This window comes from Epinephelus fuscoguttatus, linkage group LG7, assembly GCF_011397635.1.
Source record: "Epinephelus fuscoguttatus linkage group LG7, E.fuscoguttatus.final_Chr_v1".
Lineage (NCBI taxonomy): Eukaryota > Metazoa > Chordata > Actinopteri > Perciformes > Serranidae > Epinephelus > Epinephelus fuscoguttatus.
The window spans coordinates 45612692-45623060 of NC_064758.1; the positions used below are offsets into that span (position 1 = coordinate 45612692).

The 10369-nt window shown below is 47.9% G+C and overlaps 1 protein-coding gene across 1 annotated transcript; it reads right to left on the reverse strand.

The window, feature by feature from the left end:
* Positions 1-1219: 1219 nt before the first annotated feature.
* On the reverse strand, positions 1220-10261 carry LOC125891670 (uncharacterized). Its single transcript, XM_049581082.1, has 10 exons — positions 8839-10261; positions 7975-8148; positions 7715-7872; positions 7393-7591; positions 7162-7258; positions 2296-2467; positions 2149-2189; positions 1918-2071; positions 1618-1838; positions 1220-1304 (listed from the first exon to the last, which is right to left on the reverse strand). Exons 1-10 carry the CDS (start codon positions 9099-9101, stop codon positions 1263-1265), a joined length of 1521 nt encoding a protein of 506 aa, XP_049437039.1. The 5' UTR covers positions 9102-10261; the 3' UTR covers positions 1220-1262.
* Positions 10262-10369: the final 108 nt, after the last annotated feature.

Sequence of the window (10369 nt, forward strand, 5' to 3'; positions counted from 1 at the left end):
TCCCAGCAAACAAGGTGACATGATGAACAACGCAGCTAGGAGCTAACGTTAGGCTAACTTTAGCTAACGTTAGCTAGAGATGTTAAAGATAACTTTATATTTCTTTCCAGCAAAGTGACAATATGTTGCCTCAAACACAATGTTGACTTACCTTAGAACAGATGTAGACATCATTGTTAATCTTATTCACGTTGAGTTGATGTTGTGGTCTAACGTTACCACACAACTTTATCCAAAGGAGACACTTTTCTCGCTTGAGATGTGGTTTAAAGTGTAAAAATACACCTGGTCGCCCAGCCTCTCAGGATACCTTGTGTCAGAGTTGCATGTACCCCATGCACACCGTTTGACCATTTTTAAACTTCAAATCTCTGAAAAAGCTCATAAAACCCAACAAACTGACTTTCTGTAATGCATTTCAATGGACGTCCAGGCAGAGAATGTCCCAGTGTGTGGGAATGGCTATACGCACTGTGATTGGCTCACTGTGTTTGAGGGCGGGGCTTAGCCATAGGTCAACTGGCAAGTCTCATTCAGGGCGCCCTATTTAAACTGCTCTGGCCTGCCTACTGTTGCTGCTTCGCACCCTGTCTCCACCCCAGCTCCTCCTTTTCATGCTGTGTCTGACTTATCAATGTCATTTCTGTTTGTCTTTGCTGCTCTGCTCTGCTCTGCTCTGCTCTGTTCTCGTGAGATCTTTGCGGCTGCTCTGTCTTAGGCTTTCCATGTAGGCACATGGAAGGGCAGAGAGGCCCCAGAACAGAGCCACGCCACCAAATAAAATACTGCAAATGGTAATAAAGTTCCTTGGACTTAACTCTTTTTCTTCAGTTCTCTTCTGTTCAAGTTCATTTTGACTCATTGAAGACAAAGGTTTGTACTAAACACCTGCAGTGATTATTATCATTATTATTGTTATAATATCAGACTCAGAGTGTAACTGTCCTCTCTCACAGACACAGTAAAGATGATATAACTTTTACATCTCATCATTCCTTCAGTAACAAAACTTAAGTGTTTCTATCACTCACCTGCTGCAGGCGATCTTTAAGGGTTAAATATTTCTGTGCATTATCACTGAGATGAGATGATGTCGTCTTCTCTAACTGAAGCTGCAGCTTCCACTCAATTAAATTTGTCTCGTGTCTGAACACCAGTTTCACACGTGTCTGTTCAAAATCTAAAATTCAGTTTTTATTTAAATTCAGAAAAAACATCTGTTTAAAATTTACAAAAGAGAAAGAACAAAGTGTGACGTTCCTTCAGTGAGTCTCTGAGCGTCGGCTCCTCAGGCTGTAACGAGGCTGACCAATCAGGAAGATGAGGATAAACACAGGACAGAAGAGAAGAGCAGAGGTCAGAGGTCATGAAGACATTACATCTCTTTTTCTCCAGATTTAAGTCCTGATTGGTGACACCTGTGGTTACCACGGTGACGCTAAGAAGATCTGTATAATAAAAGGTCTGATTGTTTAAAATGACACACTGTGATGTGATACGTGTCAGACATCTCTGAAGCCCCGCCCATCACTGTGATGTCAGAGCTGAACACATTAACAGTGAAGCGCAGTGTCGCTGTTTGACATCATCAGTAATCAATAATCAGATCAGAGGTACCTGTTTATCCTCCACCAGGATGCTGTAGACCAGAGGGGAGGAGGAGGAGGTGGACGGGAGGCGGGAGGAAGAGGAGCGACGAGGACGCCTGCCTGGACTCACTGAGGCCTTCTGGGTCGTGGGACTGAGCACTGAGGCATTGTGGGTAACATACGGCTTCTGGGTGACGTCAGCTGCGGAGCTGTTCACTGTGCTGCTGAGAAAACTGTCGGTGCTCCAACCTGCAGGACAAACACACTCACTATGTTCACGCCAACATGGCTGACAGTGTGTGGACACAGAGGTGAGACAGGTACCGACCGATGTGTGTGAGGTGAGACAGGTGTGAGTCGTCTGTGGGCGGAGACACCAGTGTGCTGCACTCCTCCTCCTCCTCCTCCACTTCTTTTTCTCCTCTTTTGATCTCCTCCCTCCTCCTTAGCGCCTCCTCTCTTCTGCTGCCCTCTGACCTCCTCTGGAAGAGATGTGATTGGTCAGGCTGATGTTACAGGAAGTAACCTCTCTGCTCTGTGACATCACTTCTGTTCTCACCTTCAGTGGCGGCTGATTCTTCGGTTGATTCCCCAGACACTCTGCGGACAGACAGACAGACTCAATGAGAGCTGCAGTTCCTCTACTGTCCACCAGGTGCTGCTGTGCTCACACTGTGTTGAAGTGTCTGTGTTGATTTGGACTCACCTGCGTGCTGCAGCGCCTCCTGCAGGCTCCTCTGTGTCTCTCTGAGCTGCTGCAGCACCTGCAGACTCTGCTGCAGGGGGTCTCTGTACCTAACACACACACACAGCAGGACACACACTCCAACACACACCATGAAGCGCCGCAACACACTCACATACCCACTGACCAGCTCCTGCACACACACACACACACACACACACACACACACACACACACACACACACACAGGTCACAGGTTATAACGACACACAGTGACTGCAGGACACTTCATAAGCTCACCTGACAGGTGTGAAGCTGTGATCACACTACAGGTGACACATCAACAGGCTACAAGTCATTTTTAAATGAAGCTACAAACTGACTCGTCGGGCATAATACGCTACAAATTTGACTTTTTTAGGGCTCTAATAACACAGTGAAGCTCCAACCAATCATACATGTTGGTTTCTAGCTGTGGTATTGTGTTATGTAGCTAGTTAGCTGGTGCTATGCTAGCTTATTGGCACTGCAGTGCACATGGGGATGCAAAATGTGATGTTAAAATGGGGCTCGGACACTAATGAAAAGCACAGATTTGTATTGACAAACACTTGAGCAAAGAGGGTAGAGTGTGTGTCAGGTGTAGAGAGTGTGTCAGGTGTAGAGTGTGTGTCAGGTGCAGAATGTGTGTCAGGTGTAGAATGTGTGTCAGGTGCAGAATGTGTGTCAGGTGTAGAGAGTGTGTCAGGTGCAGAATGTGTGTCAGGTGTAGAGTGTGTGTCAGGTGCAGAGAGTGTGTCAGGTGTAGAATGTGTGTCAGGTGTAGAGAGTGTCAGGTGCAGAGAGTGTGTCAGGTGTAGAGAGTGTGTCAGGTGCAGAATGTGTGTCAGGTGCAGAATGTGTGTCAGGTGTAGAGAGTGTGTCAGGTGCAGAGAGTGTGTCAGGTGCAGAATGTGTGTCAGGTGCAGAGAGTGTGTCAGGTGTAGAGTGTGTGTCAGGTGTAGAATGTGTGTCAGGTGCAGAGAGTGTGTCAGGTGTAGAGAGTGTGTCAGGTGTAGAGTGTGTGTCAGGTGTAGAATGTGTGTCAGGTGTAGAGTGTGTGTCAGGTGCAGAGAGTGTGTCAGGTGTAGAATGTGTGTCAGGTGTAGAATGTGTGTCAGGTGTAGAATGTGTGTCAGGTGTAGAGTGTGTGTCAGGTGCAGAATGTGTGTCAGGTGTAGAATGTGTGTCAGGTGTAGAGTGTGTCAGGTGTAGAGAGTGTGTCAGGTGTAGAATGTGTGTCAGGTGTAGAATGTGTGTCAGGTGTAGAGTGTGTGTCAGGTGTAGAATGTGTGTCAGGTGTAGAGTGTGTGTCAGGTGCAGAGAGTGTGTCAGGTGTAGAATGTGTGTCAGGTGTAGAGTGTGTGTCAGGTGTAGAGTGTGTGTCAGGTGTAGAGTGTGTCAGGTGTAGAGTGTGTGTCAGGTGTAGAATGTGTGTCAGGTGTAGAATGTGTGTCAGGTGTAGAATGTGTGTCAGGTGCAGAATGTGTGTCAGGTGCAGAATGTGTGTCAGGTGCAGAGAGTGTGTCAGGTGTAGAGAGTGTGTCAGGTGTAGAGAGTGTGTCAGGTGCAGAATGTGTGTCAGGTGTAGAGAGTGTGTCAGGTGTAGAGTGTGTGTCAGGTGTAGAGTGTGTCAGGTGTAGAATGTGTGTCAGGTGTAGAGAGTGTGTCAGGTGTAGAGTGTGTGTCAGGTGTAGAATGTGTGTCAGGTGTAGAGAGTGTGTCAGGTGTAGAGTGTGTCAGGTGCAGAATGTGTGTCAGGTGCAGAATGTGTGTCAGGTGTAGAGAGTGTGTCAGGTGCAGAGAGTGTGTCAGGTGCAGAATGTGTGTCAGGTGCAGAATGTGTGTCAGGTGCAGAGAGTGTGTCAGGTGTAGAGTGTGTGTCAGGTGTAGAATGTGTGTCAGGTGCAGAGAGTGTGTCAGGTGTAGAGTGTGTGTCAGGTGTAGAGAGTGTGTCAGGTGTAGAGAGTGTGTCAGGTGTAGAATGTGTGTCAGGTGTAGAGAGTGTGTCAGGTGTAGAGAGTGTGTCAGGTGTAGAATGTGTGTCAGGTGTAGAATGTGTGTCAGGTGTAGAGTGTGTGTCAGGTGTAGAGAGTGTGTCAGGTGTAGAATGTGTGTCAGGTGTAGAGTGTGTCAGGTGTAGAGTGTGTGTCAGGTGCAGAGAGTGTGTCAGGTGCAGAGAGTGTGTCAGGTGTAGAATGTGTGTCAGGTGTAGAGTGTGTGTCAGGTGTAGAGAGTGTGTCAGGTGTAGAGTGTGTCAGGTGTAGAGAGTGTGTCAGGTGTAGAGTGTGTGTCAGGTGAAGAGTGTGTCAGGTGTGAGAGTGTGTCAGGTGTAGAGAGTGTCAGGTGCAGAATGTGTCAGGTGTAGAGAGTGTGTCAGGTGTAGAATGTGTGTCAGGAATGTGTGTCAGGTGTAGAGAGTGTCAGGTGTAGAGAGTGTGTCAGGTGTAGAGAGTGTGTCAGGTGTAGAATGTGTGTCAGGTGTAGAGAGTGTGTCAGGTGTAGAATGTGTGTCAGGTGTAGAGAGTGTGTCAGGTGCAGAATGTGTGTCAGGTGCAGAATGTGTGTCAGGTGTAGAGAGTGTGTCAGGTGCAGAATGTGTGTCAGGTGTAGAGAGTGTGTCAGGTGTAGAGAGTGTGTCAGGTGTAGAATGTGTGTCAGGTGTAGAATGTGTGTCAGGTGTAGAGAGTGTGTCAGGTGTAGAGAGTGTGTCAGGTGCAGAATGTGTGTCAGGTGTAGAGAGTGTGTCAGGTGTAGAATGTGTGTCAGGTGTAGAGAGTGTCAGGTGCAGAGAGTGTGTCAGGTGTAGAGAGTGTGTCAGGTGCAGAATGTGTGTCAGGTGTAGAGAGTGTGTCAGGTGTAGAGTGTGTGTCAGGTGTAGAATGTGTGTCAGGTGTAGAGAGTGTGTCAGGTGTAGAGAGTGTGTCAGGTGTAGAGAGTGTGTCAGGTGTAGAGTGTGTGTCAGGTGCAGAATGTGTGTCAGGTGTAGAGTGTGTGTCAGGTGTAGAGAGTGTGTCAGGTGTAGAGAGTGTGTCAGGTGCAGAATGTGTGTCAGGTGTAGAGAGTGTGTCAGGTGCAGAGAGTGTGTCAGGTGTAGAGAGTGTGTCAGGTGCAGAATGTGTGTCAGGTGTAGAGAGTGTGTCAGGTGTAGAATGTGTGTCAGGTGTAGAGAGTGTGTCAGGTGTAGAATGTGTGTCAGGTGTAGAGAGTGTGTCAGGTGCAGAATGTGTGTCAGGTGTAGAGTGTGTGTCAGGTGCAGAATGTGTGTCAGGTGTAGAGTGTGTGTCAGGTGTAGAGTGTGTGTCAGGTGCAGAATGTGTGTCAGGTGTAGAGAGTGTGTCAGGTGCAGAATGTGTGTCAGGTGTAGAGAGTGTGTCAGGTGTAGAGAGTGTGTCAGGTGCAGAATGTGTGTCAGGTGTAGAGAGTGTGTCAGGTGTAGAGTGTGTGTCAGGTGCAGAATGTGTGTCAGGTGTAGAGTGTGTGTCAGGTGCAGAATGTGTGTCAGGTGTAGAGAGTGTGTCAGGTGCAGAGTGTGTGTCAGGTGCAGAATGTGTGTCAGGTGTAGAGTGTGTGTCAGGTGTAGAGTGTGTGTCAGGTGTAGAGAGTGTGTCAGGTGTAGAGTGTGTGTCAGGTGCAGAATGTGTGTCAGGTGTAGAGTGTGTGTCAGGTGTAGAGTGTGTGTCAGGTGCAGAATGTGTGTCAGGTGTAGAGAGTGTGTCAGGTGTAGAATGTGTGTCAGGTGTAGAATGTGTGTCAGGTGTAGAGTGTGTGTCAGGTGCAGAGAGTGTGTCAGGTGTAGAATGTGTGTCAGGTGTAGAGTGTGTCAGGTGTAGAGAGTGTGTCAGGTGCAGAATGTGTGTCAGGTGTAGAGTGTGTGTCAGGTGTAGAGTGTGTCAGGTGTAGAGAGTGTGTCAGGTGTAGAGTGTGTCAGGTGTAGAGTGTGTGTCAGGTGTAGAGAGTGTGTCAGGTGTAGAGTGTGTGTCAGGTGTAGAGTGTGTCAGGTGTAGAGTGTGTCAGGTGCAGAATGTGTGTCAGGTGCAGAATGTGTGTCAGGTGTAGAGTGTGTGTCAGGTGCAGAATGTGTGTCAGGTGTAGAGTGTGTGTCAGGTGCAGAATGTGTGTCAGGTGTAGAGTGTGTGTCAGGTGTAGAGTGTGTGTCAGGTGTAGAGTGTGTCAGGTGTAGAGAGTGTGTCAGGTGTAGAGTGTGTCAGGTGTAGAGTGTGTCAGGTGTAGAGAGTGTGTCAGGTGCAGAATGTGTGTCAGGTGTAGAGTGTGTCAGGTGTAGAGTGTGTGTCAGGTGTAGAGTGTGTGTCAGGTGTAGAGTGTGTGTCAGGTGTAGAATGTGTGTCAGGTGTAGAGTGTGTCAGGTGTAGAGTGTGTGTCAGGTGTAGAGTGTGTCAGGTGTAGAGTGTGTGTCAGGTGTAGAGTGTGTGTCAGGTGTAGAGTGTGTCAGGTGTAGAGAGTGTGTCAGGTGTAGAGTGTGTCAGGTGTAGAGTGTGTGTCAGGTGTAGAGAGTGTGTCAGGTGTAGAGTGTGTCAGGTGTAGAGTGTGTCAGGTGTAGAGAGTGTGTCAGGTGTAGAGTGTGTCAGGTGTAGAGAGTGTGTCAGGTGTAGAGAGTGTGTCAGGTGTAGAGTGTGTGTCAGGTGTAGAGAGTGTGTCAGGTGTAGAGTGTGTCAGGTGTAGAGTGTGTCAGGTGTAGAGAGTGTGTCAGGTGTAGAGAGTGTGTCAGGTGTAGAGTGTGTCAGGTGTAGAGAGTGTGTCAGGTGTAGAGAGTGTGTCAGGTGTAGAATGTGTGTCAGGTGTAGAGTGTGTGTCAGGTGTAGAGTGTGTCAGGTGTAACATACTGACCATGTGTTTGTGTTCAGGATGATCAGAGTTTATCACAAAGTGGTAGATCTTCCTCTCCAGATAGAAGTTTAAACACACCAAACTCAACAACACCAGCCTAAACACACACACACACACACACACACACATTAAGCACAAAACTAAATAATTAAGTGACTCAAAGACTGACAGCCCAGTTCCCTATGAGGAGGAGTTACCTGGCTGAGGGAGGAGGTGAGGAGGAGGAGTTACCTGGCTCTGGAGGAGCGCTGGGTGGAGGTGATGAGGAAGGCGGTGCAGAGAGCAGCAGCGTTGTAGCAGCAGGAGCTCAGACTGTGAGCCTCCATCAGCAGGAAACTCTGCAGGAAGGAAACTCTGTTGAAGAGTTCGGACAGCGCCACCTGCTGCTCCCTGGAGACACTGCTGAGCTCCGAGAACACCGACCGCAGACCTGACAGACGGGTGGAGAGGGACAGACAGACAGACAGACAGACAGACTCTAAGGTTATGTGTCTCTGTGTGTGTCATACCCAGAGTAATGTACCTCAGGCTGTCTGTCATCTTGTTGGTTTACCCTGGGTGGAGTCTCTCAGGGTGACTCTCAGCTCCTCTCCATTGTTCAGGATCTCCTGCTGTGCCTGTAAGGCAGCGGTCTGGGCATCAATCAGGTCCTCAGCCATCTGCCTGGTGGACTGAAGCTGCTCAGCTACACCTGCTGAACTCTCTGTTAACCTGACACACACACACACACACACACACACACACACACACACCTGTTACCTGTATATCCTGTGTGTGTGTTACCTGTCCAGGTGCTACCTGTGTGTGTCGCACCTGTGCATGGTGTCCTCAGCTCGGCCCTGCCAGGCGTCAGACTGCAGGAAGTGACAGATGGAGTGTGTGTGGGTGAAGAACTCTGTGTAGGTGTTAAAGGCCACAGCGTCCATCGCACCTGTACACCTGCTGACCTCTGACCCCTCAGGGCATGATGGGAAATCTCTGCCTGAGCTGACAGACAGACACACACATACACACACACACACACACACACACACACACACACACACACACACAGGAGAGATTTTCTCTTTTTTCTTTGATTTTTTTATAGAAATAATCAGAAATCATTAATTCATGATTAAAAACAAGATTCTGTTTTTAATTTAATAAAATTTTCATCTGAATTCAGATTTAGTTCAAACTGTTTCTTTCCTTCTACCTGTCAAAGTCATGACGTCATCAGTGCGGTAACCGTAACCAGGTCTTCAACACGTTTTTCTGACTAATCATAATTTAACATTAATATTAAACATGCTTCTGATGTTTAAAACTGGATTTGACCGTTTTCAGTGAAATAAAATTAAGTTGATGGTAAACTTATTTAGTGTGTGTAATGAATCAATAATTGTTACGATGATTATTACCCATTACGGAAATCAATAACCTGAAAGGTCACGTGGTGTTCGGTGAGGAGCTGATCATTAACTGCAGTAACACGTCACTGGAAACCCGCTCAAACACCAGCAGGATAAACAAATGTCTGCAAGAACTATGTATCCAAAGGAAAAGCACTCAGAGGGCCGCACACTGACACACACGCACAGAGAAATACTCGAGTACAACACTCCTCATGAGTACTCCCGTGTCCTCTGTGTACACATGAAGCAGCTCATCAGCTCCTCGCTGTGACTGATTTACCTGCTCAGGTGACAGAAGGTGAAGCTCAGCGCGATCCGGCTCTGGCTCTCTGACGTCATGTCCCTGCAGCGCGTGTCTAGGTGCTCCAGAGCTCGCGCCCAACATCCTCCGTACCTGGGCTGAGCGGCAAGGCCCTGCACGCGCCGCAGCTGCATCCTGCCGCGTTCAGAGTCCGGACTGGGATCGGAGGAGGAGAGACCCGGACCCGCCGAGGGTCCGAGCAGCAGCAGCAGCAGCAGCACGGCGTACACCTGAGCCGCCATCTTCACCTGTCAGTCTGCTCAGCCAATCAGAGAGCCAGATTTTGAGCAGGTCAGAGGTCACCGAGAGGTCACGATTTGTTCAAACTGTATGCATGAAACGATTTAATATGAATGACGTCATTTAAATAATATTTACTAAAAACAAACCAGAGTTTAATGAGATAAAAACTGAAGCTCATTAAAGCTCTGAGCATTAATATCATGACGTCACTCAGGCAGCAGGTGGCAGCAGTGCATCATGGGAGGTGCAGTCCCGGTCTGATGTGACCTGATGGAGCGTCACACTGTGATCAGTGATCAATAATCAGTGATGTGACGTCATGAGTACCTGTGTGCTGTAACACACGGTGAGTTACAGGAAGTTCAACATGTCTGTGAGCTGATTGTGTGTCTTGTTGGTTTCATGTTCAGACACCACGATAATAAACGTGAGACGTCGTCTCCCAAAAGTTAAACGAAGTCTCATGATGTGTGTGAACGCTCCGTTCAGATGTTATAATCCTCTGGCCTCTGAGGTCAGGTGAGCCAACAGTATTCAGGAGGAAAACAGTGTCAGAGTTCACACAGTCATGAAATTACTGAAAGTTACGAGAAAGTAAAAGTGATTTCAGGCCTGGAAGAGGTTTGGAATTAACTGAAAGGTTTGCATATATGTTGTTTTGGCTGTTGTTTAAAATATGTTTGTAAACATGTCTGACGTTATTACGTAATTGTTTCTTGTGGGGATGCATGATTTTGGATTTTCTGCTGCCATCCAATATGCCGATATGTAGCAACTCATTTGACCGATAACAGATATGGATATATCTACTTTATCCCACCTGATGTCAGTGATCATCATCAAGTCTCTTCTGTATTAGTCTCTATATACAGACTCTACATTCAGTGAATGTAGAGTCTGTAGGCAAACCCCGGAGATCTTGCCTCCGGAAGAAGAGCGGAAGAGCCCTGGTTTCCAGTTGTAGGCTGTTTGTAGTCTGCGTGATATTAACCAATCACGTTTGAGCCGGCTGCAGTTGTTGCCAGGTTAAACGGACTGTACGGTGAACTAACGAGGTGGAACATAATTGCCGTCACTGCAAACCCTGAATCCATCGCAATGGTTCAGCATATTTACTTATATATAAACGGAAGTCGCAAACGGAAATTCGCCTCCTCCGCCCAAATCAAACTGGAATGCCAAAAAATCTGCCCCCATCGGCTGTATCGCCGTCTGCCGCAAGTCAGACGGCGATACAGCTGATGGGTTCCGAGAATGCTTCTGTAGT

Coding starts and splice junctions, on each gene's coding strand:
- LOC125891670 (XM_049581082.1), bottom strand. CDS start 9,101: ATGGCGGCTCAGGTGTACGCCGTGCTGCTGCTGCTGCTGCTGCTCGGA. Junction 1,839..1,917: donor GTCTCACCTCACACACATCG/GTCGGTACCTGT, acceptor TTTGTCCTGCAG/GTTGGAGCACCGACAGTTTT. Junction 1,305..1,617: donor TCCTGGTGGAGGATAAACAG/GTACCTCTGATC, acceptor CTGATTGGTCAG/CCTCGTTACAGCCTGAGGAG.